Source organism: Nerophis ophidion, linkage group LG12 (assembly GCF_033978795.1).
Source record: "Nerophis ophidion isolate RoL-2023_Sa linkage group LG12, RoL_Noph_v1.0, whole genome shotgun sequence".
In the NCBI taxonomy this organism is placed as follows: Eukaryota; Metazoa; Chordata; class Actinopteri; order Syngnathiformes; family Syngnathidae; genus Nerophis; species Nerophis ophidion.
Window position 1 is genome coordinate 42,448,332 of NC_084622.1, and position 17,266 is coordinate 42,465,597.

At 39.3% G+C, this 17,266-nt stretch overlaps 1 protein-coding gene across 3 annotated transcripts in view; it reads left to right on the forward strand.

Annotated features, from left to right (window-relative positions):
* LOC133563458 (ankyrin repeat and BTB/POZ domain-containing protein 2-like) overlaps positions 1 to 17,266 on the forward strand; it is a 78,698-nt gene that overhangs the window by 28,790 nt on the left and 32,642 nt on the right. For all 3 annotated transcript variants that reach the window (XM_061917592.1, XM_061917591.1, XM_061917590.1), the window contains exon 2: positions 13,988 to 14,137. In XM_061917592.1, the coding sequence (XP_061773576.1) occupies positions 13,988 to 14,137 (150 nt within the window). The remainder of the gene's footprint in view (positions 1 to 13,987; positions 14,138 to 17,266) is intronic.

Genomic DNA, 17,266 nt, shown 5'->3' on the forward strand with positions numbered 1-17,266 from the left:
TACATGTGTTGTTGGCAGCTACAAAGAAAAGTCAGCAGTGTGTTGGCCCTTCCAATAAGGTAGTATATATTAGGGCTGGGCGATATATCGATATAAACGATATATCGCAGATTTGTCTCTGTGCGATATAGAAAATGACTATATCGTAATGTTCGATTATAAGTTCTCACGCAGTTGCTTTTAGATGCGGGGTTTACACAACAGGTGTTTCTGTTTTCTTCTTACATACGTCACATACTGTTGCGCGTCTAGCGTCATACGCTCTCGCCAACCAGAGAGGTAGCAGCATGGCTAACGTTAGCTAAGAGGTCGTACAAGCAGAGCAGAGCGGAGCTTGTGACAATACAACAGAGAGATGGTGCGAAACTTATCACAAATGGAGGAAGAACAATAAATGGCCAAAATAAAGAGCAGGGGATCCATCATCTGGCGGTGGTTTGGCTTCAAGTGGGAAGATATTCAGCAGACAACAGCAATATGCAAAGTATGCAGCAGGAGTGTTACTACAAAAAGGTAGGAACACTATTAATTAGTTATTTCATTTAAAAAGTCACCCGTGAGAGAATGAAGAGTATTTAATAAATACAGTTTTGGTAAATTGACTTAGTTGTGATTTCCCTCTCTGCATGAAAGTTTCAAAGTAGCATATATGAATGCAGTATGAAGAAGAATGTTTGAATGTAGACACATAGAATCATCATACTGCTGTGATTATATGCATCAAGTGTTCATTCAAGGCCAAGGCAAAATATCGTAATATATATTGTATATCGCAATATGGCATAAAAATATTGCGATAAAAGGCAATATCGCCCAGCCCTAGTATCTATACATATTCAGCTACTTGGTCTTTATGGTTGTAATCTTAAAAATGATTTCAGTCCTAAAATACATATTCTATTTCAAACTATTTTTTTTCCTCCTCTATCTTCTGCTTTTTACATCTGTGTCCATCTCTGCACTCATCTTGGTGCATTTTACAAGCCCTCTACTGGCCAAAGCTCATCGAGAGACTTCCGGAAAAGAACTGCTGCTGCCTGCAATATCGCTCTTTTACAGCTGGGATAATCATCATGATACACAAACACAGCCTGATTTTAGATAAACGGTACACTATAATCTCTAGGTAGTTGTTGTGAGTACAACTGCAGGGCCTATTCAAGATGTAACAAAGAACCCTGTCAGGTAAGACTTGATTACCACCTTTTACTTTTTTCAACCTCCTCAGTTTTAGAGGCAAAACGCACAAATTATATCTAAAGTTAGGGAAACGGTGTATGTTTATTTGCGTCTGATGATTTTCTCTCTACTCCAGATTCAAATGCTTGGCAGGCGCTTAAATGACATCTCATGAACCTCTGCTCTTCTTAACGCTCAGCTCTTTCTGGTCACATGATTTCCTGAGCAGTCTAGCAAGGCCGGTTGTTTGTCTTGGAAAGTTGGAAAAGCAGGAATAAAAAAGACTGTGCCCTGTCCGGCTAAATGTGCCTGCAGAATGCCTCAATGGTGAAGAGTGTAAGCATTGGAACACATTCTCAGCTGTCATCATGACACATAGACAGAGCCAACTGTGGGAAAAGACTGAAAACACACTTGTCACTCAGTGTGCTGTTTGTACAGGAGTTGTGCGAACGTGTGCTAGAATAGTCCTCTCTCCCGATCTGCGACACATTCAAGCACATTCCTATTAAAAGCCAACACAACCCACACACACCACTCCTTGAAAGGGTATCTGCTGAGTTGTCTGGTCCCTCTAGGAAGCGCAATCATTTGTGCGTTTAAGTGTATTTGTGTGGTCAGGATGTGGCTAACACCTCTCAAATGTGTTCATTCACAAACAATTCTCAATGGTGGTTGAAGTTCAGCACATATTGGATGCTTAAGTGGTTTAACCATTCAACAATCTTTATACTTTTCCATTTTCTGTTGTAACACAGCCAAGCTCAAGTGGTACAGTATGTGGCCATGACCTAGCAGAACTATTATGTCAAGCTGTGTTTTAATACTTTCTGTAGAGGTTGAGCTTGACAATATACCAATGTGGTCCTTCTAAAATATCTACTATGTACCAAGGTATGAGTTTCTGTCTTTTTGGAAGAGAATGTTCTTTCAGCAATAATTTAACCATTTTGGCTTTGGGGCGCATTGTGAGAAAATCAGTTGTAGTGAATTGAGGGGGTCTTCTCCCATTTTTAAGAAGGAATACAATAACACAAAGATGCACATTTCATATAATTCCTGAAGTTATCTGTTTAATCAATATATCAATCAAAGATGGAGACATTATTTGCAGGTAAAATCTTGTGTCATCCATCTTTCTTGACTGTCTTTTTCCATCTACTGTTGAAGGATTTAGAGTGTGGTCCACAAAGACCAGTGGAAAAAGTCCCACTGAGCACATTACTGCGCATATAAAGAAAACAGAAACACAGAAAACTCTAAACCTGTTGAAAAATTTTGCAACTGCCCTATAAACTATTTAACCAACACCTACATTTACCATTTGAAGGTGCTGACAGCTGGGAACACAGCAACTAACAACCCTTGTACATATGCACACACACACACAGATGCACTTACTTCCCACAGTTGCGTTGGTGTTGCTGCCATGCCCAGGATTAGGAATGTGTGAGCAGGTGCAGAGACCCAACTCTCTCCTTTGAGGCACACATTAAAAGCGTTACTAAAACGGCCTTCTTTCATCTCCGTAATATCGCTAAAATTCGCTCCATTCTGTCCACTAAAGACGCTGAGATCATTATCCATGCGTTTGTTACGTCTCGCCTCGACTACTGTAACGTATTATTTTCGGGTCTCCCCATGTCTAGCATTAAAAGATTACAGTTGGTACAAAATGCGGCTGCTAGACTTTTGACAAGAACAAGAAAGTTTGATCACATTACGCCTGTACTGGCTCACCTGCACTGGCTTCCTGTGCACTTAAGATGTGACTTTAAGGTTTTACTACTTACGTATAAAATACTACACGGTCTAGCTCCATCTTATCTTGCCGATTGTATTGTACCATATGTCCCGGCAAGAAATCTGCGTTCAAAGGACTCCGGCTTATTAGTGATTCCCAAAGCCCAAAAAAAGTCTGCGGGCTATAGAGCATTTTCCGTTCGGGCTCCAGTACTCTGGAATACCCTCCCGGTAACAGTTTGCGATGCCACCTCAGTAGAAGCATTTAAGTCTCACCTTAAAACTCATTTGTATACTCTAGCCTTTAAATAGACTCCCTTTTTAGACCAGTTGATCTGCCGTTTCTTTTCTTTTTCTTCTATGTCCCACTCTCCCGTGTGGAGGGGGTCCGGTCCGATTCGGTGGCCATGTACTGCTCGCCTGTGTATCGGCTGGGGACATCTCTTCGCTGCTGGTCCGCCTACGCTTGGGATGGTTTCCTGCTGGCTCCGCTGTGAACGGGACTCTCGCTGCTGTGTCTTGGATCCTCTTTGGACTGGACTCTCGCGACTGTGTTGTATCCATTGTGGATTGAACTTTCACAGTATCATGTTAGACCCGCTCGACATCCATTGCTTTCCTCCTCTCTAAGGTTCTCATAGTCATCATTGTCACCGACGTCCCACTGGGTCATTATTGTCACCAATGTCCCACTGGGTGTGAGTTTTCCTTGCCCTTATGTGGGCCTACCGAGGATGTCGTGGTGGTTTGTGCAGCCCTTTGAGACACTAGTGATTTAGGGCTATATAAGTAAACATTGATTGATTGATTGAACTCTCAATACAACGTACATTGGTTGTTTGTTTACATGTTTTACAGCACAGTTTTTCTGTGTTAAGGACTGCACTGTAGAAGTTATCAGTCAGGAAGACAGGTACCAGGAGTTTTCTGCACCAACTGGGTTTAGTAACTTTGTAACTTATTGTAAACCCTGAGAAGGTTAATGCATTTAACAGTCTGTTTCCATCACGCATGAGGTTTTGAGTCCCATCTTTAGATGCCAAGTCAGCAGGTATTACCGGAAAGCCATTAACATCATCATAATAAATTTACCCCTCTCTGCTTTGTATCTTTGTTTTTACAGTGGTACGTCTTCCGTCTTTCCCATTGTGCTTTGCAATCACTTAAAGACAGTTGCACTGTTTCCACAGGAAGCTAAATGAAGGGACATCGATAACATTAGTAGTAGGGTTGTAGATACAATGTTTTTGCAACTAAGAGCACATCTGTGTTTTTCAGGAGTTGTATAAATTGCCAGACCTAAGTTGTTTGCCCCTTGTTAAACGATTTAGTCAATGTATTGCTTGTAGTGATTCCCAGAGAACAGGGACAAGACCTCATTGTCTAATTTGCATCGTTGGCTGTAGACGCATAATAAAGTATGTAAAATAGATGAACCCCCATTCTCAGGCTGCCACAAAGAAATTAATAGACACATTTAACGGGTACTGGATAACTGGATATTCACCCATTACTTCTGTACATCCTGTATGCCTCTCAGGATCTCGGGGTGCTGGCGTCAGTGTGGGGTTAGAGGTAGGTTAACACCCAGTCAATCACAGAGCTGACACATAAAACACAACCATTCACAGCTCCCGTTGTTGTGCCGAGTATGTGTCCTGGCAGACAATGGGGCTTCGTTAGTGCATGCGATGAGTTTAAGTAATCAAAACATTGAACAACCTATTTTCTCAGAATAGGCTACCATAAAATGTGTGTTGCTGTGTGGGGGATGTGATGGTTTTAAAAGCAGAGTCAGTAAATCCAATCAGAGCACAATGCTTTTGAGCAAGATCCCTTTGACATGTGGACACACCCACTTGTGTTGTGTGTGGCAGAGCAGTTGCACATGGCATGTAAGAGGGTCAGGGGTGAGCTGTAAACTATTTGGGGTGTCAGATGGGTGATGCAGAGAGTTTGAAGGTAGTTCAGTGCTTCTTACTAAAAAAGGTCAAACGAAGCGAGCCACCCCTACACACCCTGCACCTCCTGGATACACCCAGGTCACACTGCTGCCATCATCTACACTGACAGAGGGTCCCGTGATTTATTCATTGAATGACACCTCTGGTGTATAAATGGGCCACTTTTTATGTTTGAGGTTGGGTGGTCCATTGATTTATAACCAATATTGTGCTCTCTTACATGGGTTCAATCACTGGCATTGATTTCCAAACAATTGGTTCTAGGTACCCTGCCCTTCCTCTCCAAATAACCAAGCAATATTACGACTTTTGTGCACCCCACAGCATTGTCCTATTTTATGATGCATTATAATATATTTTACTATAGTATAATAATGGTAGGTGGGTCGGATAAGAACCAACTGGCCTCACTTCTTAAAGCTCACAAAAAAAACTTTTTAAACAGACATGCTAAGTTACTGTGCATTAACCCTAAATGATAAAAAGTCATCCCGTAATTGTATTGTGAATAGGATTTATAAGTTATGTGAGCAGTATTTTCTGGCGGTGGGTGATCTAAATATTTATAGAATGGATACCAATGTAAATATCAGTATTGAATCAATACTAGCGTGATGGGATTGACACTTCTGTACGTACGAGTTGTGAAACCGCTTTCTCTCTGTGCTGCTCACTCACTTTTCCCCTCCCTTTTCTCTTCTACTGACTACTGACATTTTTTTTTTTACAAATATCTGTGTGTAATGATCATTATTGTAGTGATTGATATTCATATTTGTGTTACATGTTTACATTTTTGTATTTTGCAATGGTGACTTTTTTTTTTCAAAAAAATGTAAGTATGCTAGAACACAATAAGGGGAATATATTTTATGTATTGGCCCTGCGGTGAGGTGGTGACTTGTCTAGGGTGTACAGTATAACCTGCCTTCCGCCTGAGTGCAATACCAAAATTCCCAGTAAGGCCATCCCTATTAATCTCCATATAAAACAGGAAGACCACAGACTGACCTTCATTATAGTTGTGTAAATCTATGAGCTGCCCTATTTTCCACACTGGAGTGAAACTGACTCCAAAAAATATTTTCAGAGGTGAACTGGAAAGAAGCAGGAAAGATGTATGATAAAGTGTGTGAATTTCCTGTTCTACTCATAGTGCATTCACTATCCCCCACCAACCCCAGTAGGCATCGTTCCTTTTCCTCATTTGACTCACTCTGTACTGCGTAATGCTCTCTACCGTTCACAAACCGGAATGTTAATCAGCAGAAAAGCTGCTTTAGATTTGCGACAGTGATTTTGAATCTTACTTCTTTCAAACGTCAAATTCTAATTCTCTGTATCAAAACGGATCACTAGTGTGTGGGAACTTTCGCAGAGCAACTGAGTTTTTAGCCGGATGTACACGTAGAAACGGTTTGATCCTTTCAGTTGAGTTCAGAAATGGATTTGGTGGAGTGAGTAAGTAAACCACATGTATTATTTTTACCTTTTTTTTTTTTTTGCCAATACTGGATTGTTTGACTCAAACAAGAACCATGAAATGCTGTAATTAGCATGCAGTATTTTATCTGCTGATGATCAAACTGAGGACTCAAACAGTGACAGAATGAGAGCTTTTTTTGCAATTTCTCAAACACACATATTATGACAAAACCCAGCCCATATCTCTTGATTCGCAAAGAGCTAAATATAGTGGAGCTTGTTTTGAAATGGGAACATACAGTATAACCCTGGATCCATTATGACTATTTTTTTGTGAGAACTTTTAAAAACACGTTCTTCTTTTCTTTAGGCTATCTATTGCTATCATTAGATTGACTTGTTCTTTTTTTGCTGTGTTTTTATTTGTCTAATTCAGGTTTTGGCAGTGTCTTGAATGGTGATGTCATTTCAGTGGTAAAAGTAGATTCTATTATGAGAGGGTGGGTTTGAGGTCGCATATGTTTGTGCTTTCGCTATTGCCGGTTGGAATAGTCACAATACTTTGTCGTTAGAGTAACATAGTCAGTATTTATATTGATATATATTTTTATCTTCAAGTACCGGACAATAAACTAGCGAAACCTATAAAACTATATGATCCAGTAATGCTTGTGTCCCTTTGCTGCACGAGATGGGAAGTGGCATCACATATGGAAACAGGGACTTCTGAATGAGACCAGATAGCCACAAGCACCACAGTTGGCCTGGAATGTAAAATATATAAAACGTGATTACAGAGAAAAAAAGGGGGGATTGGAGAAAACTGGAAGAAAGAAAAAGAGGCACAGAGCTCGAAGGAGGGATTCTGAAGTCATGTTTAGGATTACGGTTAGTTGTGCTGAGGAGCTTAAACGCTATTTTTCAGGGTTGTGGGAAACCACAGCCAGGCATGGCAAATCCAATTCCCCCCCCGTGTGTGTGTGTGTGTGTGCGTGTGTGTACTGTGTCCATCCATCCATTTTCTACTGCTTATTCCCTTTGGTGCCTATCTCAGCTACAATCGGACGGATGGCGGGGTACACCCTGGACAAGTCGCCACCTCATCGCAGGGCCAACACAGATAGACAGACAACATTCACACTCACACTCACACACTAGGGCCAATTTAGTGTTGCCAATCAACCCAGGTGCATGTCTTTGAAAGTGGGAGGAAGCCGGAGTACCTGGAGGGAACCCACACATTCACGGGGAGGACATGCAAACTCCACACAGAAAGATCCCGAGCCCAGGATTGAACCCCGGACTAAACAGGACTTTCGTATTGTGAGGCAGACGCACTAACCCCTCTGCCACCGTAAAGCCTGTGTGTGTACTGTGTATGTTGGTTTAAAGGGGAACTGCACTCTTGGTATTTTGCCTATCATTCGCAATTATTATGAGAGACAAGAACACACATCTTTTTTTTTTTTTTTTTTTCAGAATTCTAAAGATGATATATTAAAAAATGTTTGCAAGATGCAGCTAGTGGGAGTCACGATTGTAGCCTTCAAAGCCCTCTAAAAAGACTTCAAAACCCCCATCAATGTTTCATATACACACTCCAAGTATATGTACAATGTTGGCACCAGGAATTTTCAAAATGGGGAACCTTAAATGATGGGTTAGTGTGGCTGACACGGGGCTAATGCTAAATAATTATTTGTTTAAGGAGTTATCCAGCTTAAATGTAGACAGGGCCTTAGTGTGCACTCTTACGATAACAATGTTGATACAGCTTGGTTACTATAAAGGTTACGGAAGGTAAAATAAGTATTTGTTAGTGGTTTGTGGATGCTTTTTCAAAGTGATTAAAAGGCTGAATGCATTGATTCCATTAGCTGCATTGCTAGCAACATAGAGCGAGCCCATTGTTGCAAATTAGAATGCCAAAAAATCCCCAGTAGGTCAAAAATCCAAAAAAGTGCAGTTCCCTTTTAAATAGGGAAATGAAGGTGGCCAAAATGCATTTTATACCCTTCAATGATGATTCAGATTGTGTTTGTTTTTGTTCTGCGTTTAATTGCCACCATACAGTGATTGACAATGTGGTTAGAGGCTCTCTTGGGTCGCGTAGCTCGGCGTCTTGTTTGATTTATAGTTCTTCCGTGGGGGTGGGGGGTTGTGCCAGACTTGTAATTCTCTTCCAAAACACTAAGGGGCAATGTCTCCAGAAAGAGCAGCTGCAGCTGTTATTGACTAGCTACTGTGTATTACCTTCCTGTACCAAGTGATGTCAACCAGTGAACCACAACACCAACGTAATTGTCTAACCCTGGAACTAATTCTAACTAATATAATTCATAATCATCAGTTTACTTTTAATGTTTTACTCGCAGCAGAGGACACTATTATCTGCAACGCTATTCTGCCATTCGGAACACAGGACAAGAGAAAACTATCGTGTAATTGTAAACAAAAAAATACTGCTACCATGAATTGATTAACATGTGCCGACTTAAACGAGTTGAAAACCTTATTCGGGTGTTACCATTTAGTGGTTAATTGTACGGAATATGTACTGTACTCTGCGATCTACTAATACAAGTTTCAATCAATCAATCAATGCTGAATAACTGCTGTAAATTAACCATGTGCTTTTGTTAGTCTGTTTGGTCATGTTCAGAGTTCACAAATGTTTCTAAGTATACCGTGCCTGAAAGATTTACGTAGAAGGAAAAGTGTTGTGTGTGAGAGAAAAATAAGTTTGCGCATGAGAACGAATGTGTAAACATGTTAGCACAAAATTGACACTAAAAGTTGAAAAGAGTGCTGTATTTTGTGACTTCGTCTGGGCGCAAGAACAACACAATATGCTGAAAAACGAAACCTACAGTATATATTTTTAAAGAGCAAAGAGATTATAAGTACACAATACCAGTTTTCATGCAAATGTTTAATCACTGTTGTTTCATTTCATACATTAATTTCTGCATTTCAAACACAATGTCTGCTCGCTTGTGTTCAAGGAGGGACAAACTGAGCAATCACAGGGGGTGTACATAGGCTACGCTTGAGGCTACACAGGGGGAGGAGGGACTACGGCGTGGCCTACGCAAGCTATGAGACGCGAGAGTATACAACAGTTTTAAGTGCCCTCACTCAGAAATGTGTAGAAATCTCCTCCTTCACAGCTGATATGGTTACCTACGGTTTAAACTCTAGCTGAGCATCACCTCTGACCCCTGACAGCTAAGTGTCACCAGAGGTGTCAGGGTATATATATCGAGCATACCTTGTCTGGCCTGCCTGTCATAATTATTGATATATCAGCCTTTGCCTACATTTGCCTAAATGCTAGTACATGTTTGGTAAGGTTGTTATCTATCATCACAATGAATGAGATTACAAAGTTTTCATATTGTTTATTTTTGTATCAGAAACGTTATAAGATTGAAACACTGTAATCTAAACAGCAATTTCTAGAAACGAAGTAAACTATTTTAATGTTAAAATGCTTTTCTGGATCCACAAAGATAGATGTGCATATTTGTCAAACAGATGATTATTTTTAGCACTAACACTAATAGACCACTTAGGCTTCCTAAATGCCCCTCTGTCCCATTTGAAGTCTGTTTAGATTACAATCATGAGGAGGACCAACTAGGGCAAGCAAACACATTTTTTCTCCCCTACATGGTGAATTGCGCAAATATAACCATATGATGTTCCTTAATGTAGCTTGTAAACAAATAAGTCCTAATCATAACCAAGGTTTGCATCAATGTGGTGGAGGCAAAGTTAATACTGCTATTTCAAAGATCTTGTACCTTTATGCATACGCATGCCATTTTTAAGTCTCTCAAAGTGTATCCGCATGCACACACATACACACACTGATTGTGGGTTCTTCCGAGGATGTTGTAGTTGTAATGATTTGTGCAGTCCTTTGAGACATTTGTGATTTGGGGCTATATAAATAAACATTGATTGATTTATTGATGATTGATAACAATGTAACATATATTAAACTTGAAATGTTGAAAAACAAAAAACAGGTTCCTGTGTATGAGAAAAGGAAAAAAATGAGCCAACGTGTATTTATATTTTCTTGACAGGGCACGGTGGGGTTGATGCACACGTCCAATAACTACCTTGTTAAACACTGTACTATTGTGGGGTTTCCCACAGCCTCCAGCTTCCAAACAGGAGCTAGCATATAGCCTCCTTGTCCTTAGTCACTGCCCGATTCTGGCTAAAGGAAGTGACTTTGAAGCCCCTTTCCTTGACTCTCTGATCCACCCTGTAATGAATGAAGAGGCTGTTTAGTTTGCAAGACAGAACGTTTACTTGTGTTTGTATGCACACGCACACACAAACACACACACACACACACAAACTTTGAGCAAAGCTAATCATGTCCTCTCTCACACATTCTTTGAGATGGACAAAACAAATTAGCACACACAGACCAATTGGTGCAAGGATGTACTTTATGCAGAGCTGAGCTACAAAAAACTGACATTACTTTTAAAAAAAGAAACCTATTTTTAAAGGTTTGAATGAAAGACAACGTTATCCAGGTTGGGACTGTTGGTTGTAATGTGATATAACTCATCAACAGCCTCTATTTTTAGTTGGTGAAACACAACTCAGTTGTTGTTTGGGCTTTGGTTTGCAAGACAGTTTAATGGCTGGGGAACACCACGGGCTTTGTGGTATGTTTAAATTGTTGATTTGTAGCCATGATTCCCACATGACATTTGCAGGGCAAACCTCTGGAATAGTACCATAATAGCCACAAAAGGGTAACTCCCTCATAGAGTTATTTATTCCAGTCATTCTTTTGTTGATATTTCTCTAATGTTGTGGTGGATGTGGAGACAGGCCTTAGTTGAATTGTAAACCTCTGTCAGGTCCAGATGGCGGCGGTCGGGCTTCATTGGTAAAGGGTAGGATGGTGGGAACTGCTGAACTTTGTAGCACAATCACTTGTGACTCTTACGCCATATACCTATTACCATGAATTGATTTACGTGGACCCCAACTTAAACAAGTTGAAAAACCTATTCCGGTGTTACCATTTAGTGGTCATTTGTACGGAATATGTACTGAACCGTGCAATCTACTAATAAAAGTTTCAATCAATCAATCAATCAATCTTAAGACTTAAACTCAGACACTTTTCATTTTAGCATTCAGGATAACCATTCTATTAAAGGAATTATCCTTTAGCTTTGCCACAGCAAGTCACTCGCCTAATGTCTATCATTTTTTTTTTTTATCAAACCTTGGCCAACTGCAAACAAGATACAAAAGAAGAGTCATCTCAATGGGGCCATTTTCATTTATCCTTGAATATCCTTAAGTTTGTGCTCACTCCCATTGATGCATATGAATGTACACATCCGCGAGCATGTATATAATTCATCCGTCTGACACAAGTTGTTTAACAATGTATACTTGTTGTGGTTCACATATAGTCATTTGATAACAAGATAAGGCAGTTTTAGAGTATGCAGTGCACGTGCATTAACATAATCAAATCAGCCTATACAAACACTCTGGGAGCACAGACCAAATTGAAAAGAAACTATACCAAGTTCTTTCAACGTTTTAAGCGGTCTAGGTTCTTTGGCAAAATGTGTGTTGTTTTTGTTTTAACACACAGAATGGAAGAGAAGTACCAGAGTTCTGTCATTCTATTGTGCACATGTGCTTTTGTTTGTCTGACATGTTGGTAGTTGGGGTACCTATCTGCTCGAGGCAGCTTTTTTCATTGTTTGGAATTGGAACTCAGCACATATTTACTAGTCAGATTTTGCATTGAGAGAGAGAGCTAAATAGGGAGAGCGCTGAAACTACACTTCTTTTTTTTTTTTTAACCAATACCTACATCTCTGAGTCGGGTACTAATCTCGCATTGTTAAAATATCAATGTTTTTAATGAAATAAGTGATGTGCTGTACCTGTCTGTTGAGCACTGCAGCTCGCAGTTACAGCACTAGGATTTATACTTGCAATTACATCCAATCTCACAGTTGACCTGTCTTTTATGGAGCAATAAACCATGTGTTAATGCTGGAGGTAATGTACAGTTGCTGCTTCAAGCTGTGATGGTTCTCTGTTGACTGTACATGATTTAGCAGGATGTGTTCTTATTAGGTCATAAAGCAAAATGAATCATAAAATGAACATGTCCAAGAGGCAGTTCACGCAAACAAATTCAAGGGAATGTCTACTCCCATTTCAACGCAGCATACTAGGCAGACAAACATTACTGTTATTACGCTCCTTACAATAGTTCAACTTGCATCTATGCATGGTCTCTGAATCAGATATAATTTTGTCTGGCATCTGCTCACATTTATGCATTCTTTGCAATGATCAACTCCAAGCCTTCGAATCGATTCCTTATGTTATTTTTATTGAATATATATGTTCAGTTTCTTCGATTGTTTTAGGTTTAGGCTACTTGACAAAGTGTTTTACCTTAACATGTTCGGACTGTATTTTGCAGTCTTGTAAATGTGACCACTGCTTGTCGAAAATGTGCTAAAAACCTATCTTAGAACTTATTTGCATTTAAGATCCAGTTTTTAAGGTTTAACATTTTAAAACAAAACCTTTACATTGTATTTCATAAATATGAAGTCCTATTTTTTATTTTTATTAAATAATAAATTATTTGATTAAAAAGGGTAGCCTTTGTCCCAATTTTTTTTTTACAGTAAAACCTGATGTTTATGCTATTCAAATTAAGTTTGGAAGGAGACTAGCCACCGCAGAAGGTGTATTAGTTGATTTAATTTAGAGACATATAGGTAATCCATACTCCCCGTAGTGTACTTCAAAAAAATATTCTTTCCAAAATTACACAGATTCATACATTCACTTTGTTGGGGGTGACGTGAGTGGAATAACAACTTCTCCAGGCCAGGGGTCCATATGAGAAGGAAATCCCACACAAGACTTACCCATATCAGTGTATCCATGCAATGTAGTATTATATTGAATTATTTTGGCTAATTCCACTACCATGAATTGTACGTCTCAGCTCTTGAGAACCAGTCATTTCCCACCGCTGGCTCACAGTATTTAATGTTGAGGGTTATTACAAGTATTAACAAGAAATCCCCAGCTAAAGCTACTTCTTATAATTAATAAGTTGCTGGCAAGTTGTTTTTTTCCAAAAACAGGAACATACTCAAAATCATGTGTATTATTTAAGCAATTAATTTCCTCTGTGTGCTGTTACGTTGTTGGGGTCTATCTCTTTATAGGCCTTTCCAAAAAAAAAACTTTTTTAGTTACTGTTCTCATCTCCTGAGATTGGAAAAAAAAAAAAAAAGTTTTTTTGCCACCACTCTTAATTATGTGCATTGTTGTGCAAATATATTATTTGATGGCCATTATATTAAGGAGATGAACATGTGTACATTTGTTTTACTTGTCTTACTTACTAGCCTGATACCACCAAACCAGATACTTTTACTAGTTATTTTCTTGGACACAACTCTCTCCTTTGTGTGTTTATTTGCCCTCATTGGTGTGGATTGGCTGTTGCAAGGCGTACACATCTGCTCAGTAAATACCACAAACAATTTTCTACAGGAACAGTACTGAAACTTGTTTGCAATCCCCACAAACCTTATGTGTTTGTTATAAAGTCCTTTTCCTCCTGTCTTTCTCTCCCGTAGGTGTCTTGTCAATCCCGGCCCAATTCAGTCCCTATACAGAGAATCAGCAGACTTCTGTGGACTGCAGGGAGGATGCCTATGCCCAGCTGGAGCTCAGGACGCTGGAACAGTCTCTGCTGGCTACCTGTGTGGGCAGTATCTCTGAACTCAGTAAGTCTCAGCAATGCTACAATAGTGTTGCAAAACAGTTGAAACCATCTGACATGCTGTTTCATATCTCAACTACTGAATTTTTATAAAGGGTTAAACTCATGAAAGGAAAGGAGATCTTTCATCTGACAGAAACAGTGCTTGAGTCTGATACGTCAAGATTTTTTTTCCCGTTGTATTTTGATTGAAATGCAAAACAAAACGTTGCAATGATGGAACAGCTACTGCCTTATTAATAGAGCTGCAAACATGAGCCTATGTTATGCAACTTTGTGGGTTTTTTCTCACAATAAATTTTCTCTGTAGAATCATGATGCCTTCATTAAAGTGATTTTTTTATATAAATAACTAAGAGGGCATGATACCATAAAGTATTTACAAGGTCAACCTGCGTGTATGTATTATGCTCTTCTCAATAACCGTATCTCACTCTTTGAGTTTTATGACAAGGGCAAGTACAGTGTGTACACATCAAGTCATAACAATATCCATTTACCATTCTCATGATACATGACAGTGATGAAAAGCTGGGCTCAAGGTAATTCCAAGTTCTATTTAAAAGGTCATTAAAAAGTGAAGCAGAAAGGAATGAAGGAATGGTAGGACATAATTGTGTCCAAGGTGGATGAATCAGGCTTTGGTCAAGGTGGAAAGGTTGTTGTGACATGTCAAAAAAAAATTGGTTTAGTGCGAGTGCATATATATTTCCTCTCTCCAAATGACCAAACACTTTGCCATTTGTTCACGAAGCACAAGGCCACGTTCATACCCCACTGTCGTTAGATGGTCATTAAGAAAGTGAATGCACACTCTAATACAGACACACTCTTTCTCCTACTTGCTCAGTGGACTCTTTGTGCCACATTGCTCTAGTGGTATGAATCTGAGCTGGTCTGGGCAGGGCTGGCATGCTTCACACTCTTTCGCGCCTACAAACACAAACAAACACATAGAGCCAATGTGTTCACTGATATCGATACACACCCAAAATAAAGAGGGGTTGGCGCTATGATCTGAAGCCAAGATCATACAGGAGGTTCTGTACGTGGCTGCTCAGTCAGTAGAGTTGGCCAGACACATACGGTGTACACGGCATACTTAAACAGGATGGATATTAGATGGCATTGCACTAAATATTCCAGAAAAAAACTGCTGGAAATGCAGTTTTGCCAATAGACTGGCTGTTAAAAAAATTCCCTTTGGGGACGTTTGGGTATTTTATCTCCAGGTCAGTGGTGGTCTTTCGCCATCAATGGGATACTTGTGTGTGATACTACTGCAAAGGTGTGCAATACTAAACATTTTTTTTTTCCAGTAAATAAATTGCCAGTCTCTGACGAAGTACTTTTGTAGTATTTGTAAATTAGATTAGATTAGATTAGATAGTACTTTATTTATTCCTTCACAAGAGTTCCTTCAGGAAAATTAAAATTGTCAGCACAATCCCATTCAAGATCAGACAAACATTACAGGGAGACAGAACAGGATCGCTGACGGGTCTGCCGGCTTCCAGCGCCCCTTACAAAAATGATGAAATACAGGTAAACGGGGGGATGGGAGAAAAAAAATAGAAGATTAAAATAAAATAAAAAAAATCGCTCTAAGCCTCGGCCCTGGAGAGGGGGTCCAGACTGAGGCCAAGGGAAAAAAACAACAACAACTCATTGCCATAGTACACATCCCTCTTACATGTGTGTAAGAGGGAAACATCAAAGAACACAAAGGACATTAAAGACATTAAAGCAGCGGATGCAACCAGCCACTTCTACATACAGCTATGAATAAAAAGTAAAAGAAACATATACACTGTGGTGGCCTCTGCGGTGTTCCACGCCATCGTCCGCTGAGGTGGAGGGAGCATGGCCAGAGACAGGAGCAGAACCAACATATAGTAGTACCTCGATTTACAAGCTTTTCTTATGGAACTCTTCTCTCAATACACTTTTCTCAAATCAACGTCTCCCATTGAAATGAATTGAAATCAAATTAGTTGATGCCAAAACATCCCCAATTTTACCATGTAACATGTCTTTTAAAAAAAAAAAAAAATTTTTTACATTGAAAATATTGTATAAAAACAACTACAATACTTGAATGTATTTATTATTCCATTCAGTAATGTAATAATAATGTACAGCATTTACCTTGGTAGGTGCACTTCCAAAATATCTCCTTTGAACTGCTTTTCCGCCAAACACATCATTAGCAGCTTTTCCATATTTTCATGGATAAATGTTTGCTGTTTAGAAATTATTTTAACATTCTTGACTGGTGTTAAACTAATTCTGCTTCATTATGGTACAGACTAGCAGTCTGCAACACACTCAGTTATCGTTTTGATGATTTTCAACACTGTCCTTCACACTCAATCATGATAGGGAAAAACAGAGTGATGCTGATCTATAGCTCAAAGTTAATGCTAATGAGTAAGACCAGATGTTTCAGACGGATCGTACATTGTCCACTGTGACATTTACTACTCCAAATAATGTCAGGGATGCTCATAACCTAACAGTTTTTCTTGCAAATAAATAGATCCCATGGTAGTGTTGTTATTCTACAAGCGTCTGATTTTATGTTAGTGTTTTACAATTGCTATATTAACTTACAATGCCTATAATTTTTTTAACACAGACAGGAATAAGCAATCTCTAATGTTAAATAGTCACTATGAAGCCCTTGACAGTAGTACTTGTTGCAGTGTGTTTGTTTGCACTGGACTGACTCAGTGCTAAGTTATTGATTTAAGTGTCACCTTTATATTTGACTCACTACCAATTTAATTTTTAATGAAGTAACTTACTGTATGTCTTACCTTTACTTTGGCATGTAAAGCTGGGTGTGGATCCCACAAATTTGACATGTTAGACCTTTAGATGCAACTTTCTTTTGCCAGGTTTTGCAAATGGTTGAGCCATTGTCTTCTATGACTCTTTGGTTCCCACAATTCTTACTTTAGCTTTTTTTGAGTGTAAAACGTTTTCAGCCTTGTCCTGCTGCCATTTTTAAGCTGATGTAGTACAGTAGTGTGTCTTTCGAAATGTGTATATACGTAAATATAGGTGCTTTGTTTTTCTTCCGTGCAGGTTGTGCCGAAAACAACATATCAGCATAATGTCTGTTTATAGC